Genomic DNA, 20,524 nt, shown 5'->3' on the forward strand with positions numbered 1-20,524 from the left:
AAAGAATGTTTTAATGCTTTCATTCTATTTTTTATATTTTATAAGCTACGTGATATGCAATAATAAGCTACATAATTAAATTTCCAAATTAAAATTTTAAATTCAATTTATTCAAATGTGTTCATAAATTATAACTACAGTGTTAGACTTTCTTTGAGAAAATATTCTTGCATTACTGCTCTAAATGATTGATCAGCGAGTTAGAAAAGAACTTCTACCTATACAACTTTCTAAGGTGTTGGGAAACTGACAACAGCCTATGTTGTTAGATACTGTTCCCTAATCATATTGGTCTTTTCCTCAATTTGTCTGGAACTAGCTTAAACCATGGAAATTTAACTTTAGGTAAAATTTTAATTTATTTTATTGAATTTAATCATATGCTTGCAGTTATTGAGTGTAGGTCAATAATAAATAAGCTATTCTCTTAAGATCAATGTTTAGTATTATAGTGATATCTTGGTGATTCTTATATTTTGTTATTATTATATAATAGTTTCAAAGGAGAACATAGGAAAATCAATACATTGTGCAGTTTAATAATTTATCAAAGGAACACATAAACTGATCAATTTCCCTTCACTTAATTTTTATCTCAAAGATAAAATTAAGTTAAATTAAAATTAAGTTAATGTAATTGGTTAAATAAATACATTTTAAATTATTTATAATGATGTTACCCCTGTTATTCCTTCAAAACACAAAAGAAGGCAAATTAAAAACTAATCACATATGTTTTGTCCAGGTATATATTGCCCTATCTACTATTATTGATACACAATTCAACACTTATGCACCTGTTTATGCAGTATATTCTTGTTCCTTTTATAAAATTTTTTCATGCAAATTTAATTTTATTAAAGCTCAGAGAAGATACACTAGTACAGCAAAGTAATACAATGAGCAATAGCAGCATAATGAGATTCCATGATGGAATAATATAAACATATATTTCATACAATTGAAATATGTTAAGAATATTAAATTACTAAAGTTGATTTAGAGATCAGCATTTTATCACTTATTTTCTTCATTCTGAGAAATATACTTTTTCTCAGCTACAAATATAATATGGATGATTGAGACAAATATAAATAGATAAAAGTGAATTCTATTCTAATAAAGGGATAAAAACCTCAAAATTAATTTAATCAAGTATTGACTTAATTAAAATAGATTGATTGTGGTGGAGATTTCATTAAACAAGAAGTATTGCAACTCTATTATAAGAGCTGGCTCTTATAATCTTTCAATGCCTTCTTCTGTGACATTCTCGGAACCATAGATGTGGTAACTTTAATGTAGAGTATTTATTTGGGTAGGATTTCTCACACTCTGCTGGCCTTCACTTGCTGTACAGAGAGCCTTTTTTGATGAACTATATTTATCTTTATTTATCTATGGATATAATGTTAAGATTTAGAATGTATTAAGGAACTATTCTGGAGTAGCCAAATGGAAGTAGTATAATATTTTAGAAATTCACGATTTCACGAGCTCCAATAAGCTGACTAGGTTTCTGGTATTAAGTATGATTTTATCCCTGTTGATTTGGTCTTAAGTCTGCTTAGACTTCTGACAGTTACTAACAATTTGTGTATGACACTATTGCACATTTATGACTGTCTTTGCCATGCTGGTTATTATTGTGTATGATAGATGTAACAGCTATGTTTCTTCCGTCCCTTGGCAGTTTGTATAGAACATTTTGGTATTATAGAAGCTAGGCCAGAAGAAGGAAGTTTTCAAAACAGATACAGCTAGTGCTGTGTCCCACTTGTGTGTTATCTTCATTAACAGTGGTTTACCTTCAGACTTTTAGAGGTAGTAAAGGGGAAAACAGCAACCTTTATACTTTTAAGAATCTTTTGGAATACCGTGACCAAAGGGAGCTTTCTTAGGACTGAAAGTAGTATATGGCTCATGTGGGAACCATTGTCAGTCAAAGTGATAGTATTTTATGTAGTTTTTAAAATATTTAGGAAAATGTAGAGTAATATGACTTCTAGAGGCTTTATCGGAAAACCTTGGTGATATATTTGACCCTCAGCCATCCTTCTTTTTTCTTTATTGATCTACCTTTTCCCCCTTGCCATATCTACATACCTGTTTTTCTAGATTCTTCTTCACATCTCCTCCACTCTGATATTTTCAAATGGAGAAATGTTGGTCAATCAAATCCACACTTATGTATTATTGGACAGTCTGTGGATATTTCTGCTTGAATTTAATAAATACAATGTTCCTCTGTGTATACATTATACCTTTGTTTTTCCATCCTCAGGATTTAAAGGAAGAATGTCTTCTAAGAATTGTTCAGTTGTTACTGAGTTCATTCTCTTGGGATTGACTGATCGCATTGATCTGAAGATGGTGTTCTTTGCCTTATTCCTGGTGATTTATGCTGTTACCTTGGTAGGGAATTTGGGCATGATTATCTTAATCCGAATCACTCCCAAACTCCACACACCTATGTACTTTTTTCTCAGTTGTCTTTCGTTTGTAGATGTCTGTTATTCTTCAGTCATTGCACCAAAAATGTTGAGTAGTTTCTTGGTAGTGAGAGAAATCATCTCCTTCTCTGGCCGCATAGTACAACATTTGTGTTTTGGAGTTCTTGTTACCACGGAAGGCTTCTTGCTCTCAGTGATGGCTTTTGACCGCTACGTGGCCATTGCCAACCCATTGTTATATACCGTGTCCATGTCTAAGGGAAAGTGCACTGTGTTGGTTATTGGATCTGTCATAGGTGGAACTATTAACTCGTTGACACACACCATAAGTTTGGGTAGGTTGTCTTTCTGTGGGCCTAATGTAGTGGGTCACCTCTTCTGTGACATTCCATCGCTGCTGATACTCTCGTGTTCTGATACCTCCATGAATGAGTTTTTGCTCTTGATCTTCTCTGGAGTTATTGTCATTGGCACACTCTTGGTTGTGGCCATATCCTACTTCTTCATCGCTGTGGCCATTTTGAGAATCCGCTCAGCTTCTGGATGAAAGAAAGCCTTCTCCACCTGTGCCTCTCACCTGACTGCTGTGACTATATTTTATGGCACCTTAAGATTTAATTACATTCAACCAGGCTCCCAGTATTCTGTAGAACAAGAGAAGGGTGTGTCTGTGTTCTACACACTGGTAATTCCCATGTTAAACCCCATGATTTACAGTCTCAGGAACAAAGAAGTGAAAGAAGCTGCAAAACGAGCCATAGGAATGAAATTCTCCTCATGCTAATTACACAGTAGAATTTTTTTTGCCACATTTATCATTTAGTCTTCACATTAACATTAATTCAGTAAATTCTATTTTTATCTGTTTAAAAATTATACTCTCAACTTATTGTTGACATAAAGAAATGAGATTGAATGTCAAAAAATTTAGTGTGTAATTTCTTTCACAAAGAAATTTATATACATTGTATTTGAAATACCATCATTTGAATTAATCAGTAAATAAATTTTTTAAATGTTTTAACTTTTGAAAAATTAAATAAATACCAGAGTGCTTGATGTCATTTGGTGATAAATAACAATTTTCTGATATATAAGTAATTCTATATTTATGTTGATTTTATTTTAAAAAGTATATTAATTTTTAAATATTGCTGAAATTTCTATTCAATAAAGTAATTAAAATGTGATATTATTTAACATATTATACAGGTATTTATTAATCTAGTCTTCTTTCTCTTTAGACAAAAATAATTAGCAACCAAATATAATAGCATAGAAACAAATAATAATGCTTTATTTTCAGCTTCCTAATGAGAGATATATGTGGGATGACAACTCTTTATAATAAGTATAATTAGGCATCATTTTAATCCTTTTTTATCTTTTAGAGTTGTTTTCATATTATGAATATACACATACATTAGTGTTTTTCAAATAAAATACCAATAACTTTTTTGATTTCTTTGTTTTATATATATATATATTCCTTGAAACTTTAAGAATTCTGTACATTTTGCTTTTATATCTTGATTATGGTATTTATGATTACTTTTCTGTTTTGAATTTAGTAAGCTGTTTCTAAACTATTTGAAAGCTTAATATATATATATATACATTAATATATATATATAAGAACCTTGTATTTCAAAAATTTAGAATATACACTATTCTAAAGTACAGAAGGAATAGGGATAATATATTATTCAGATTAGATCATATGGTAAGACACAGAGTAAATTTTAAAACTGTAAAATATTAAAATATTATTCTTTTTAGAAAATTATCTAATTTTTTAGTTTACATTCTGACCACAGTTTCCCCTCCCTCTTCTCCAAGTCTGTTGCTCTCCCATCACCTTTACACCACTAGAATTAGCCCATCTCCATTATTTATATTTTAACATGAGGTCCACGGCCTACTGGCATGGTTCCACCATTTGTCTCTTGTGGGGATTGTCTCTGACTCTGCCTTTCTTTTCCCCAGCATTCAGCTTATTTTTCCCAGCCTATGTGTTCCCCTAAAGCTCTGTTATAGTCACAATTCAGTTCCTCTATTAACCAACGGTAATCACAGTATACAGAGGGAAATCCCACATTAAAATCTCAGCAATATTCTTCACAGACATCAAAAGAACAATACTCAAATTTATACTGAAAGCGAAAAACCTAGTATAGCCAAAACAACCCTGTACAATAAAGAACTTCTGGAGGTATCACAATCCCTGACTTCAAGCACTATTACAGAGCTACAGTATGGAAAACAGCCTGATATTGTCATAAAAACAGCCTAGAGAACCAACGGAACTGAATAGAAGACCCGGGTATTAATCTACACACTTTCAAACGCCTGATTTTTGACAAAGAAGCAAAAAAAAAATATAAAGTGGAAAAAAGAAAACATATTTAACAAATGGTGCTGGCATAACTGGATGTCAACATGTAGAAGAATGAACATAGATACATATCTATCACCATTCACAAAACTCAAGTCCGAAGGGATCAAAGACTTCAATATAAATCCGACCACACTGAATGTGGGAAGTACACTTGAACTCATTGTCACAGGAGACAGCCTCCTAAATATAATCCAGTATCACCGATGCTGAGAAAAACAACTAATAAATGGGACCTCTTGAAACTGAAAAGCTTATGTAAAGCAAAGGACACGGTCAACATGACAAAATGGCAGCATACGAAACGGGAAAAATCTTCACCAACTGCCCATCAGACTGAGGTCTGATCTCTAAAATATACAAAGAACTCAAGAAATTGGTCATCAAAAGAACAAATAATCCAGTAAAAAAATAAATATATATAAATAAAACTCTAAGATTACATCTTACACCTGTAAGAATGGCCACGATCAAAAACGCTGATGACAACTTATGCTGGAGAGGTTGTGGGGAAAAGGGAACACTTCTGCATTGCTGCTGGGAATGAAAGCCAGTACAACCCCTTTGGATATCAGTGTGGAGATTTCTCAGATAATTAGGAAACAATTTGGGGTATATATCCAAAGGATGCTCAATCTTGCCACAAGGACATGTGTTCAACTATGTTCATAGCAGCTTTGTTTGTCGTAGCCAGAACTTGGAAACAACTTAAATACCCCTTGACTGAAGAATGGATAAGGAAAATGTGGGACATTTACATAATGGAATACTACACAACAGAAAAAAATGACATGTTGAATCTTGCAGGAAAATGGATGGAGTTAGAAAACATAATTTTGAATGAGGTAACCCAGACAAAGAAAGATAATTATCACATGCACTCACTCATACGTGGTTTCTAACCATAAAGCTAAGAAAACTAGCCTACAAATCATAATCCCAGAGAATTTAGACAACAATGAGGGCACAAAGAGAGACATAAATAGATCTAATCTACATGGGAAGTAGAAAAAGACAAGATCTCCTTAGTTAATTGGGAATATGGGGACCTTGGGAGAAGGTTGGAGGGGAGGGAAAAGGAAGGAAGGGGAACAGAGAAAAACGTAAAGCTCAATAAAAATCAATAAAATAAAAAAAGATGATAAAAAGAAATTATAGGCAAATTCACAGGAATATGTCACCTATAAGGATTACATAAAACATAGCTATAGTAACTGGATATATGCATAATCAGAAGAGAATAGCATTGAAATTAGTAGAACAAAATACAAAATCAAAATCTGGTACAAATAGCAGTTACAAACAACCCAACAGAAAAAAGACAAAGAAAAAATTGTTATACACTTGAGTGCTACCAAAATTTCAAAGAGTGATGCATTGCAAGCCTTTAAAATTCCTTCAGGATTTCATAGCTTGCCACCAAGATACTTGTACATACATGTTCAGGGCAGCACAATTAACAATATTAAGAAATATAACCTTCCAAGAAGCTAATAAGTTGAATAAATAATGGCAAACTTACACATCTGAATCTTATTCATCCAAAAAGGAAAATGAAATTATTAAAGTATGAGGGAAATTACTAGACTAGCTATTATATTGTTGAAATTTCTGTAAGTTAGACAAATATTGCATTTTCTACCTTACATAAAATTGTAGCTATTGATTTTATGTGTGAATTTATATAAGTGTGAGAAGGCCTAGAAACTAGAAAGTGGGACCTGAGACAAAAAGAGAGTGGTTTATGGAAAGGAGCTAAGGAAAGTAATAGCATCTACAACACTTTAACAAAGCAAATACACCGCTAGGGGTGGGGAAGGATTGCGCTGGAGGGAGGTGGGAAAATAGAGGAGGTAACAAGGGAAGAAGATGAATCAAAGCAAATTGTGCATAAATATGTCTTAATGAAAACTGTTCTTTGTGTGCTAATTAAAATATAGTTATGCCAATAACACTAAATGCATTTCAAAAAAATCATCAATGATAATTCTTATAAACATATTTTATGGAACCTGAATCACCCTAAGATCAACAAAGATTCTGCAAGAAAGTACAGCTACCTGCTAATATTTTTGGTGTTTATAGAAAACTAATGGTCCTACTGATATGCACATACTAGCAGCACTCAGAGGATTCAGTGGGTTTAGAAAAACATGCATTAATATCCAAAAGAAAAGTGACAAGGTATGAAAGGAGTTAGAAGGAATTTAGTTGGGGTACACTAAATATTATGTCCCAAAATATTATATGCTTATATTAAAATATACATACAGGTAGCATTATACAGATTACATAGCTTATATTTAGGGATATACAGGTATATGCATGAAATACCCATTAATGAAGAAAAAAGAAGCAATGAATTTTAAAAAAACTCTAAACATTTATGTGGGAGAGTGTTGAGAGAAGAAAGAGAATGAAGAAATTCTGTAATAAATTTATAATTTCAAAAATAAAATAAATTTTTAAACAATAAATGTTTAAAAAGATAATATCATTTAAACATTAACACAAAAGATTTAACAGTATTTTAAATGAGATCACAAGGCTTAGTAAGCATAGGGGTAGCCTCTTAGTGGGATATAATGATATTCTCATTGAAATGAGGAGACTCATTTCAACTCATAGAGATGTGCAGATTGGTGCAACCAGTGTGGATATACAGGAGAAAGAATATTAAATATTATATTTAAAAAACAGACCATAGTTAGCATTTCTCTTTTGAGTACACAGCCATGAAAATGTTGTCAGTCTCAAAAATCATAATCTCATAGAGATAACTCCTTCTATATTAACTTAAGCAATGCACATCTATACATTTGCATAATGAATGATTATACAACTTTCAAATAGAAAGTAGAAACTTCAATTTATAATAATTATCTTATAGAAAATCTGCTAATTAAAATAAGAAACATATCAGAAATATTAAAATATTACACGATGCACATATGTATATGGGAATTCAATTCAAAATAATATCACAAAGGTTACTAGAATTGGAGGCAGACAGTGAAGAAAATGCAAGGTGTGGTGCAGAGTGTCAGGCATAATGAACATTTCAAAGAGCTAAGGTATAGCTTGAATTTTATAGATAACATACTAAAATTTCACAAAAAGAAGATTTCCTGCACAATGATAGAAGCAACATGGCATAAACATAAAGGGCCAGATTTATGAATATTTGTATATATATGCATAAATATATGTATACAATAGCAATTAGTTTAAAAGAGGCAATGAATTTGAAAGAGAGTCTGGAGAATTACGTGGAAGGGTTTTTAAGAGGGAATGGAAAATCTCAAAAAAGTTAAAAGCCTTCTAAATATGGATACAAAAAGAAATAAATGAAAATGTGTGCTGATATAATATATTAAGAATGTGATAAATATCTAAGTTATCTTAGTGACATGATTAAACAAAAGAATATTGTAAAATAGTACTTATGTTTTTATAATTTATTATGATACATAGTACTGAATATTAAGTATTAATTTTAAATTGATTCTTTAATACCCTGTAGAAGGCACTTTTTACCTCCTTGTTCCTTAAACTGTAGATCAAGGGGTTAATCATGGGGATCACTAAAGTATAAAACACAGAGGCTATTTTATCATTTTCTAAGGAGTGAGTAGATTGGGGCTGCAAGTACATAAAGAGCAGAGTCCCATAAAACACCACAACCACTGTCAGATGGGAACCACAGGTAGAAAAAGCCTTTTTCCTGCCTTCTGCAGAATGCATTCGACATATGGCTATCAGAATCAGAATGTAAGATCCAAGGACTACCAGAAGAGAGGAGATCAGGTTCAATGCTGAAAATAAAATGATCAACAATTGTATTTCTTGAGAATTTGAGCAGAGCATAGGTAGCAAGAAAACATCATCACAATAGAAATGGTTGATGACGTTAGAGCCACAGAAGCTGAGTTTGAAAATCTTACTGGTGAACAGCAGAGCCTGGAAGATGCTGTAGAGGTATGGAATGCCCACAAGCGCATAGCAAAGTCTCTGAGACATGATCACATTGTAGAGAAGAGGGTTGCAGATAGCCACATAGCGGTCATACGCCATGGCGGACAAAATAAAGAATTCACTGATGATGAACATAAGGAAGAATGACAACTGTATGGCACATGCATAGAAAGAAATGGCTTTGTGATCCACAAGAAAATCCACCAGCATCTTGGGGCAGATGGCTGTGGAATTCCCAAGATCAATGAAAGCCAGGTGTCTGATGAAAAAGTACATAGGTGTGTGTAGATGAGAGTCCAGCTTGGTCAGAATGATCATGCCCAGGTTTCCCACGATGGTTACAGCATATATGATGAAGAAGACTCCAAACAAGGGTAGTTGAAGCTCAGAGCTCCTTGTGATTCCCATCAGGATGAACTCAGGTAGAGAGGTTGTATTCTTTTGTCCCATTTCATCCAGTTATGTCCTTGGGAAGAAGCAAGCATTGTTTTAAACTTTTATTGAGTTGTAATTGTAGGATGGATGGCTATTTCTAAATACTTGTTCACAAACAAAATTTGCACATGATTTTTTAAATAAATGTATATACTATTTTACTTTGCAAATGATTTTTTTTCAGAAGAAATATGCTGCTGTATAAAAATTTCCATATCATTATATTTCAATCATATACATATGTAAAACATGGATATTAATATGCAAATGTTACTTTACACAAAGGGCTTGGGTCTTTAGAATGAATCTTCATTTTGTCTGATTTTGTGTATGGAATTTTGTTTATCTTTGAAGATTGAGAAATTGAAAGGATGAAAATAAATTTTGACTATTATTTTTTTTTAATTTTCCCAAGTTTGGGGAGACATATTCCAAGTTGGGGAGAAATACATAATTGTATATCTTTTTAAATATTCCCAAGTAAATATGTAATCATTTTTAATATTCTATGATAATTTCTACTCATGATATTTGGGGTGAATTGGTGAATGGGACTGCATAATTTTCTGAAATTTCATGATGAATTGAGAAAACACTTATCATTCAATAATAACTTCTAGTCTGTTAGATAAAACTCTTCTGAAAATAATTAGCACAATCTATGGAATTGTGCTTCATATTGTATAAGTAAAATATCTTGCTAATAAATATGGTGTGTGTGTGTGCTTTACTACGATTTACGTATTGGTTGCTTGTGTCTCAACTTATGATCTTATATTTCTTTCTTTCAATAGAATGGTCAGTTATTTTAAGTTTTCAGATACAAGGTTTGGAAACATTCCTGTAAAGTATTAGTATTCAAAATTTTTATTTGTACATTTTTGCATAATTATTTTACAATGCCATATAGAAAAAGTGACAGGGCTTTAAGACATATTTGCTTAACATTTTGTATATGTTAAAGGATTCATTTTGAAAGGTACTCATTTCAGTAGGAAACTTTTATCCTGTATATGTTTCTTCTTTGTATTATCTGTGGTATAGATTTATATCTATTCTTAAATAAAGTCAGTTTATTTTAAATCTAAAAATAGCATTTTCCTGTTTATCATTATAAAGGATTCACACCAAAATGTAATTTTTATTTATGTGTAAACCTAATATAATATGACATTCTATTTTGTTTCTAAAAATAATGTTATGTGTGAGACCAGTGATGAATTATTGATATATCTCACACCATTCCTCATAAATATAATAGATCTGGGATACCTGTTTAAATGATAAAATTTAATGTTCTAAGGCTACAAAGCAACGACAGAAAACACAAGTTAATGCAGTGTTTTTGTCATGTAGTTCAAGGAACCAAAGAACGTCAACAGCCAGAGACCAGGCATGTTATGAGCATACTTGTGTGTTATTCCAAACAATAAATTACTTACCTTTGACAAAGGGTAATTTCTCATATTCTAAATCCGTTGTACTTCTTTCAGTTGCAAGAATTTATGCTTTTGTTTGTTCTCTCTGATGTTCCCTGGGGAAATATTTTAAATTTGTTCATATGATCACATCTGGGTCATCTTAGAGACCTAAGATTTTGTTGTGTCTTTCTAATTGTCTGCGACGCACTGTGTACTCTCCAAGGGGAATATAGAGGGGACCGTGGAGGAGACAAACAATGTAAACATTCTGTGTGAATTCCACAGGGACTAGAAAAATTTAAATATACTGTATCCACTTATTTAAGGGCAGCCAATTATTAAAGTTATCATGGGAAATGATTTGAAATGTGCTTTAACTTTGTAGAAGTGGAACACTTTCAAAATCGTGATATAATTATGCATGCATTATTGCTGCCACATAAGATGACTTTTGTTTACACTATGACTCAGGAAAACATATGGGAAACAATAGAATTATTCTTCAACCTACATTTGTGAGTTAGATATTACAATTCCTGAGCATCCAACTTTGTCCTTCTAAAATCCACATTATAACAGCTAAAATATTTAAAGTGTAGCTTTTGTCTTGAGTTTGAGGAACATGTCTATTCTTGCATATGAGAAATCTTTGCAAGTCATTGCACCACAATAACTATTTCAATGAGTACCCAACTATTGGTCATCCTAAATAAAGGCATGGGTTCTTTAGAATAGCAGACAGTGTCATGATATCAATATTAAACTCTGATATGATTTCCATGTGCTTAAGAATTGAGGTACATTTACATATAATGGAACATAAAACATACAAATTGATGTTTTAAAAATCTGTATGCTGTTTGAACTTACTGTGAAAATCCTTAATCGATATACAAAATATTTTAAACACCAAAGAATATTTCCTCCATGTCCTATATCAGATCCATTTATTACAAACTAATTTCATCCCTTAATTTCCAAATATTTTCCTAGATTTAGGTACTGATCAACTTTCTATATGTATCAATAATATTTTATATTAGTAGTGAAAATAAAATGTATACTTGGTTTTCAATAGTTTGCTTAATTTTAAAATTACTCCTTTTTAAATTTTGCTTTAGGACACTATTGAACGAATTATTTTAATATTTTACTTTTTCTCTTTTGCTCAAAAATAAGATCCTCTTTTTATACAATATATACTCGTTACAGTTTCCCCTTCCATGACTTATCCCAGTTCTTCCCCACCTTATAAACTTCCACTTTCTTTCTGCCTCTTCTAAAAATAGCATGCTTTTAAGAGGTAACAACAAAATATAACAATATAAAATATGATAAATTACAAATGTCACAATGAAGTTGGACAAGGCAAACCAACAGAAGGAAAAGAGCTCAAGAGAACGCACAAGAATCGCAAACTCACTTCTTGACACACTTAGGAGTCCCATTGAAAGCACAACACTGAAAGCCATAACATCTACACAGAGAGTCTAGCGTAGACCTCTGCAGGCCCCGCGCTTGCTGCTAAGATTCTGTGACTTGGTATGAGCTGTGCTCAGTTATATAGACGGCCATATTCTCCTGAAGAATTCCATTTTCTCTGACTCACGCTATTCCTGCCTTCTCTTCTGCCGGGTTCCCTCAGGTCTCAAGGGGGGTATTTTATAAAGAAAGACATTCCATTTAGAGCTAAGAATTCTAAGCTCTCTCCCCACCCCTCTCCTGTGTGGGTGGGGATCTCCATCCTTCTGCTGCAGGAGGAAGCTTCTCTGATGATGGCTGAATAAGGCACTGATATATGAGTATAGCAGAACAGAGCATCATCAGGAGTCATTTTATCATTACTTTTCTTTGTAATACTAATTTGGTTTTATCTTTTAGGTCTCTGGGCTACCTAGTCTCAGGTTCTTGGACACCCAAATAGCATCGGGTATGGGCTTCATTTCCTGGAGTGGGTCTTAAGTCAAATTACTTATGGGTTAATTATTCCCACAAGGTTTGTGCTGCCATTGGCGTAGCATATTATTCAGACAGGCCAGCATTGTAGATCAAAGGGCTTGTGGCTGAGATAGCTATGTTTCTCACTGATAGCCTGCAAAGTACCTTCTCATGACAAAAGCACTAGAGTAGAGGGGTGAAGTTTAAATGTAGACACCAGCTTGACCTCTCTGTTCAATAAGTTGTGTGGGCGTTGTCTTCAGCACTGGGATTTGCTGTCAGTTTGTAAATTGCAACCTACTGTCTTTGCAACAGCATGGGTCATTTGCAGATTTCTGTGGGGCCCCTTTGGCCAGCAACTCAATTGGATGTAACCCAGTCTTGGTACTGGAAGCTTCATTTGTTAACAAGAGTTGGCCAGTTGGAACTCTGTTTCCTCAGTTACTTGGAAATTTCATTAGGCTCTCCCCATATTCTCCTTCCCTTCCCACCTGGTCCTCCCAAGTTCTCCCACCCTGATTCAATCCATAACATTTATTATCTTGCCCCCTCCCTTAATACTGTTTCATAAAGACATAGTATTTTTTCCTGTGTTTTATTTTCTGTTTTGTTTTGTTTTTGAAACAGGGTTTCTCTGTAGCTTTTGGAGCCTGTCCTGGAACTAGTTCTTATAGACCAGGCTGGCCTCGAACTAAGAGAGATGTGCCTGCCTCTGTCTCCTGAGTGCTGGAATTAAAGGCATGTGCTATTTCAGCCAACCCATAGTATTTTTCCTAAAGTGAAATTGTGGCACTTATATCTTGACAGTAATTAGTAGCTCTCTATTTGAGCTTAGAGTCAACCCAACTAGAGAGAAATATTGACCGTAATCACAGCTAATTAACTTTGGCTAGTGAGGTCACGGATCTTAGAGGAAAACCAATGATTGTTACTTTAAAAAAAATGGTAATGGGAGTCAGGTGCTGTACATTACTTTAATTGCAGTTTTGGTGAGAAAGAGGCATGTGTATTTCAGGAGTTCAAGACCAGTCTGGTGTTTGTAGAGAGTTACAGGCAGCCAGGGCCGCTCAACCATAACATAACATAATAAAATAAAATAAAAATGAGATGTATACAGGCAGCATTTCATTTCTATTTTAGTTTTTTTTTTAAAATCTGGTAACTAATTAAAATTAAAGTATTACTTATACTTAGTCATTGCTTGTTCAAACTTATGAAGCGTCTTAGAAAATTTGACAAATTTCAATTAAGATCACATTTTCCATAGTAATTTATTTAGAACAATTAACAGTGGTTGAAAACATTCAAAACAATAGATAAGTATATGTTGGTTGATTTTCTTTGCTATCAACCTAGATACACACATAGAAAAGAAAATGCCTATAATAACGTTTGCAAGATTCATTATGTATAGCACTAAGAAAAAATATTACATACATTCAAGAACTTTTGTAGGGCACATTTTACATCTTTGTTTCTTAGACTGTAGATCAAAGGATTCAACATGGGGATAACCATAGTATAAAAGATAGATGCTACCTTATCAGTGTCAAAGGAGTGACTTGACTTGGGCTGCACATACATAAATATCAAAGTCCCATAGAAGACAATGACCACTGTCAAGTGAGACCCACAGGTAGACAAAGCTTTCTGTCTTCCTTCAGCTGAATTCATCCTAAAAATGGCTATAAGAATGAGTAGGTAAGAAAAGAGGAGGACCACTAGAGAGGAAACCAAATTAAACCCCGCTGAAATCAAAATTATAATTTCAATTTCCTGTGTATTTGAGCAGAGCAGTGATATTAGAGGGAGACTGTCACAGAAATGACTAATGATCCTGTAGCCACAAAACGGTAATGAAAAAATTTTTATAGTGATTAGAAGAGAAATAACGACACTGTAGAAATAAGGAACGGCCACTAGCATCCAACACACCCTTTGTGACATGATGACAGTGTAAAGTAGAGGCTTACAGATGGCCACATAGCGGTCATAGGACATTGCAGACAGAACAAAAAGTTCACAAATGATGAACACAAGAAAGAAAGTTAGCTGTGTTGCACAAAGATGATTACTGATTGTATTTTGATCCACAACAAAATTTACTAGCATTTTTGGTCCAACAGCTGAGGAATAACCAAGATCAGTGATAGAGAGATGTCTGAGAAAGAAGTACATGGGGGTTTGCAACCGGGAGTCCACCATGGTCAGGATGATCATGCCCATGTTGCCTATCAGTGAGATCAAGTAGATGATGAGGAAGAGTCCAAAGAATGGGGCCTGCAGCTCAGGACGGTCAGTGATGCCCATAAGGATGAATTCAGTCACCACTGTGAGGTTATGTTTTTCCATCTTGGATTGTAGCAAACTCTGTTCTGGATTGATACATCAGTTCACCCAATAACTTTTCTGCATTATCTCCTGGGAGAAAGTGTAACATGCAAAACAAATGTAAATTAGATACCTGTGTACTTCCGAGTTATGCTATTTGCAAAGGAAAGTATTTTTACTATTAAAATTATAAAACACATAGAAATTATTATGTAAATCAAAACATTGTGAAGCCTTTATTTTAGAATATCTTGTAACCTGGATACACTAGGTAAATGTTGGATGGTGTCTGACTGAATAAGAGCAGTGGCTGATGATTGATGGAGGAAGGTCATTGGTTAAAAAATAAAGAAACTGCTTGGCCCTCATAGGTTAAAACATAGGTGGGAGGGGTAAGCAGAACAGAATGCTGGGAGGAAGAGGAAGTGAGCTCAGAGGCCATGCTCCCCTCTCCCAGGCAGACGCCATGAAGCAAGCTTCCAGGTCAGACATGCTGAATCTTTCCCAGTAAGACTGATGCTACACTACACAGATTATTAGAGATGGGTTGATAGGGATATGAGAATTAGCCAGTAAGGGCTAGAGCTAATGGGCCAAGCAGTGTTTAAAAGAATACAGTTTGTGTGTTGTTATTTCTGGTGTAAAGCTAGACGTGCGGGAGCCGGGCGGGACGAAAAGCAGGCCCGCAGCTCCCACAACAGATGATAACTCAGCAATTAGGGGCAGCTGGTGCTCTTCCTCCAGGTTTTCCTCACAGCACCCATAAGGCAGCTTACTTATCTCCTGCTGTAGAGATTCTCATCCCCCTTCTTGCCTCTTAAAGCATCAGGAATGCACATGGTGCACATCCATCCATGTAGTCAATTATTTATTTGTACACAAAAAACAAATAGATAAAATAAAAACATAAATTAAGAAAACAGATTATATTTAAGACTAAACATCAAAATGGATATTAAAAGTCTTTATGTGGAAATATATCTCATGTTTTGATTTTTAATAACTGTTTTGACTAGAAAAATTTAGAACTTCTGTGCACACACATACATAATGTGTAGAATGTTTATACATCAATATTTTCAGTGCTATCCCTTAAGTTACAGTTCTACCAAAAGGGTTATTGTGACAAAATGCTAGTTTCTAAAGCTCATTATACTTATGGATATACAAACAACAGTCCTTGCCAGAGGAAGAAGGTATGTGCTACCTACAATCTGGTTTCCATTTTAAAGATATTGTAAATTTCAAAATCACCGTAAGAGACAAAATAAGCAATACACAGAAATAATAATTGTTATATAATAGTGGTTGGGAAAAATCTCTATGTTAACTGTGAGGAAAAATAAAAGCATACATTTTATTACTATAAACATACAGCTCATTAATCAACTTGCTAGTACGCTATTTAAAATATGCTTTTGATAGGAGACCTCCTTATCTCTTACCAGTCATATTTCTTTTGTGTATTAGAAATAAAGAAATTTAAATCAGATTAAATTATCAGATAGCTACAGTAAATATCGTACGGCATAAAGTTATTCTTGTTCTTTATCTTTTTCTACAACCATTAAGTACGTAAGGCATATTGTGTTTTGTCAATAAAATTATCTATTTATCAAATACTGAAAGATATTCTTTCTGAGTTCTATTCAAAGGAAAATAATTATCCTTATACTATTATCTTTTTCCCTTATTATTGTTTTTAGTTTATTCTGAAGCTTGTCAGGTTCTACAGAGAATGGACGCTCATTCTTGACACTGCAGCACTGACATATGTCTGACTACTTCAATACAAGTATTTCCCTAATCATTTTTTTATGATGGAGCATGAAATGCCCATTTTGCATTTTAAAAAAATGGAAGAATTGCATCTGTACATCCACTTAAACAACAAAATTCTGGAGTGTTTATCAAAATATCAAAAAGAAAATCTAAGGAAATCCAATTTCTCAATATTTATATTCAAAAGAAAGTTGATTCTATGTTGCTATATAGTTATGCCACTGAAAATAATAAAGTATCTTTTAAACTGTAATTCATTTGGTCTGGTTCTTTGCTGTTAGAGACAAAGTGCTTATATAAAACTAAATAATTGAAAGTAATGCCATGATTTTTAATATTATTATGGACATGTATCTTTGCTGATTCACAATATAACTTTAAATTATAAATATAACAAAAATGGGGAGCTATTTATATGCAAGCATTACAGAGTTATAGGAAGCATTGCATGCATCATTGAAAAAATCATGAATGGATCTAGCATTAGACCTCATAGAAACATTGATTTTATTACCTGCAATGACATATATGAAGTTTCTATCTGGCTCTGGCATGTTATCCTTGCACTACTTGGAACAATTTATGAGTTTATTTATTTTAATCTTTGGAGAAGTGATGAAACCTACGAAGGAAATGCCATGCAATTAGCTGCTTGTCCCTAAAGTATTCGAGAGTTTGACAATGCTTGTTTTGCTCAATAATTGTCAATTAGGAACATTAATTACAGGTGAATCATTAAAAGCTCTTCAGCAAATAAAATTCAAACTAACTCTCTCCTATGTGTCTCTTTATCTCTCTGAGTCTCTGTCTCTATGTCCATTTTTTTTAATATGTGTCATATGGAGTCTAAAAATTCCACAGGATGATTGTAAAGTACAAGTGTGTCCAGTCTTAGACTGAAGGCTTGACAACCTTGATGGTCACAGTTTGATGGCAAGTCAAGAGGTTCCACAGTATCATGTGTGTGGGCATGTGTGTGTGTGCACACACGTGTTTGCGTGTGTGTGCCAGGAGCCATGTAGCTTTTTTTGAGGACAAGGCCTGAGAATAGCATGAAAAACTTCTCCTTGTGGCAAAGACGGGGAGAATTTAACCCATTTTTGACAAGGCTGATGGATAGTTTGCTGTATAATTCTGGGAATGACTAAAGGAGCATTCATACTGCCTGCTCTCTTTGCTTTCATTACACAAATCATATTGCTGGTTGCCTATAGTTTCACTTTCTTAGGGCCATATATGAGGTCACTACTGAATTAGGAAAACTTTCCCCTAATAATTCTCCTCTGAGTGAGCCACAGAGCATGTTGGTGAAAGTATACAGTGAATATGATTCAGCCCCTAAAGCTTTTCATGTTTCAGATGTGACCATGAACTCAGCCTTCTCAAGAACTGGATGTTGCCTTTCTCACATCTTTTTTTTTTTAAATTAATTTATTTATTTAAGATTTTTGTCTCTTCCCCCCCACCGCCTCCCATTTCCCTTCCCCTCCCCCAATAAAGTCCCCTTCCCTTGTCAGCCCAAAGAGCAATCAGGGTTCCCTACCCTGTGGGAAGTCCAAAGACCACCCACCTCCGTCCAGGTCTAGTAAGGTGAGCATCCAAACTGCCTAGGCTCCCGACTATACTGAAAGAGTCACAGTAGATTGTGACATTACAAATCTGCATAACTGTTTTGGAGAGAATGGTTTTAACCACAAGAGTCTAGGAGAAATACTAATAGTAAATTCCATCTAATATTACTATCAGAGTCAATGGGAACAGTCTAGGAACAGGGAATGAAGCAGAATCAAAGAAACCCACAATGCTCTCATTTCTAATAGCAGTGTCAATACTGTAGAAAGCTAAGAGGAGGGGATATGAAAACAAGGAATAAACATTGCCAACTATGAAGAGAACCTTTAAGTTATATAATTTGCAGGATGATAGGAAAAAGCTGATATATGTATCTGCGTAAATAAATGCAATGTAGATATTAAAGAATATTTACAACTTTAATGATAAACTTACAGAACCTAGGTTCCCGCGTAACCCAGGAGGTAGGAAAGAAAAAAGGGAGGAGCCTCCTCCGCACGCCCATTTATCGGTATGCATTCGCCCGAGGCAAACCCGCCTCCTCAAGGGGCTGGCTTAACCCTACAGATATATCCCCCATGGTGGTTAGAGTAATATAAAATGAAGAATGGATTGATTCAGCTTTGGCTGATGAGCTGATTGTGAAAACTGACTTCCCCAGAAGTAAAGATTAAACATTAGGGGCGAAACGTTCTTTCACTTTGCATGACACTATAAACTGCAAATGGTGTGTGAAGTCAGCACAATGAGGAAACTTAGACCACCTGTTTTAGATAAGTGCCCCACTGGTAGCCTTTACCTACTTGATTCATAGTTTAATGTGAAAATCATAAGCAGTATTGCAATCAACAAAGAAAGTCTGCTAACTAGGCTACCAGTGGGGGACGGAAGGAAAATGAAATAAACGAACATACTGGCAATTATTATAATTATTTCTAAAAACTTAGGAAAATAAATTTTATTATTAAACTATTCATGAAAACTGTTGTAACTATATAAATAGAAACAGTTCAGGCTATCCTGAACCACTTATCTGAAACAGGTGGTCAGAGTTTCCTCATTGAGCTGACTTCACACATCTGTCCCAGGTCATTGAACATGCTGGGAATTTGGAGTTCATCTCCCAACACGGTGTATGTGTGTGTGTAACTACAATATTACAATATACTCAATGAAAATGATATTTCTTGTACACATGCGATTGAAGGACTGGCCATTTGTAATTGGAAAACCAGTCTGGGAGGTCTATCCTGTGAAGACTGTCTCTTCAGCTCTCAGAATCCCTTAGTTGCCTATAGCTCTATGTACAAGTTTGAGATTTCTCTAAGCCTATTTGATTTTTACAAGCCCTCATCAATCAACATATTCAAGCACTAATATCTTCTAGCCATCCAGAACATGAACAAAGAAATAACAGTTATTGACTATTAAGACATTCTTTAGATCTGTTAAGTTTATATATAAAATTAAACGTTACAAGTTAAACTATTACTAGCTGGGAATTATATCCAAATTCTTAAACTATGTTTTTTATTACAAATATAGGTAATATAAGGTTATAGTTCTGGCTCTTGTAATTCATCCAGTGAATGAATGGAAACACACTGCCTCTTTTACATTTGAAAAGGAAGACCTTAAGTGATGTGTCCTCCACTGATACTCGATACACAAGACTATACACTGAACTAAATTTAATATTGGGACATTTTATTTTATTTTTTCTTTGCAATTTTATAGAGTCAAAGAGAGTGTCTTATTTAGACACTAATTATATCTTCTAAACTATACTATGCCATTTAATTGAAGAAATCAATACATTTATATTTATGGTACTTCCTTTTTTTCTCATTTTTTCAACTTTCATTTTATACTCCAACCACAGCTCTTCTCCTACCCTCCCACTCTTTCTTTGTTTCCCCCCCAGTCCACCATCCATCTATGCCTTCCAACAGGTAAGGGTTCCCATGGGCAATCAACAAAGTCTAACACATTAAATTGGGGGTAGACCAAGTCTTACCCCTCCTGCATTAAGACTGAGCATGGAATCCCACCATAGGGAATGGGCTCCAATAATCTAGTTCATGCACCAGGGATATATTCTGGTCCAGTTGCCAGGTGCCTCACAGGTTGATCAGAGGCTTTACCACTGTCTTCCACATACAGAGGGCCTAGTTTGGTCCCATGGAGGCTGCAGAGCTGTTGGGCTAGAGTTCATGAGTTTA

At 34.2% G+C, this 20,524-nt stretch overlaps 3 protein-coding genes across 3 annotated transcripts; 1 reads left to right on the plus strand and 2 right to left on the minus strand.

Moving 5' to 3' along the window:
• The first annotated feature begins 2,298 nt into the window (after positions 1-2,298).
• LOC142842652 (olfactory receptor 5J3-like) lies at positions 2,299-3,237 on the plus strand. The gene is given in 1 exon segment (XM_075959343.1): positions 2,299-3,237. A coding segment is annotated over 1 exon segment (939 nt).
• Positions 3,238-8,331: 5,094 nt separating this feature from the next.
• Positions 8,332-9,273, minus strand: LOC142842651 (olfactory receptor 8K5-like). Its single transcript, XM_075959342.1, has one exon. It carries the CDS (start codon positions 9,271-9,273, stop codon positions 8,332-8,334), a length of 942 nt encoding a protein of 313 aa, XP_075815457.1.
• A 4,760-nt stretch (positions 9,274-14,033) lies between these two features.
• On the minus strand, positions 14,034-14,969 carry LOC142842653 (olfactory receptor 8K3-like). Its single transcript, XM_075959344.1, has one exon. It carries the CDS (start codon positions 14,967-14,969, stop codon positions 14,034-14,036), a length of 936 nt encoding a protein of 311 aa, XP_075815459.1.
• Positions 14,970-20,524: the final 5,555 nt, after the last annotated feature.

This window comes from Microtus pennsylvanicus, chromosome 1 (assembly GCF_037038515.1).
Source record: "Microtus pennsylvanicus isolate mMicPen1 chromosome 1, mMicPen1.hap1, whole genome shotgun sequence".
Taxonomy (NCBI): domain Eukaryota; kingdom Metazoa; phylum Chordata; class Mammalia; order Rodentia; family Cricetidae; genus Microtus; species Microtus pennsylvanicus.

Excerpts from the sequence above, each read along its gene's own strand:
- LOC142842651 (XM_075959342.1), bottom strand. The coding sequence starts at position 9,273 with ATGGGACAAAAGAATACAACCTCTCTACCTGAGTTCATCCTGATGGGA.
- LOC142842653 (XM_075959344.1), bottom strand. The coding sequence starts at position 14,969 with ATGGAAAAACATAACCTCACAGTGGTGACTGAATTCATCCTTATGGGC.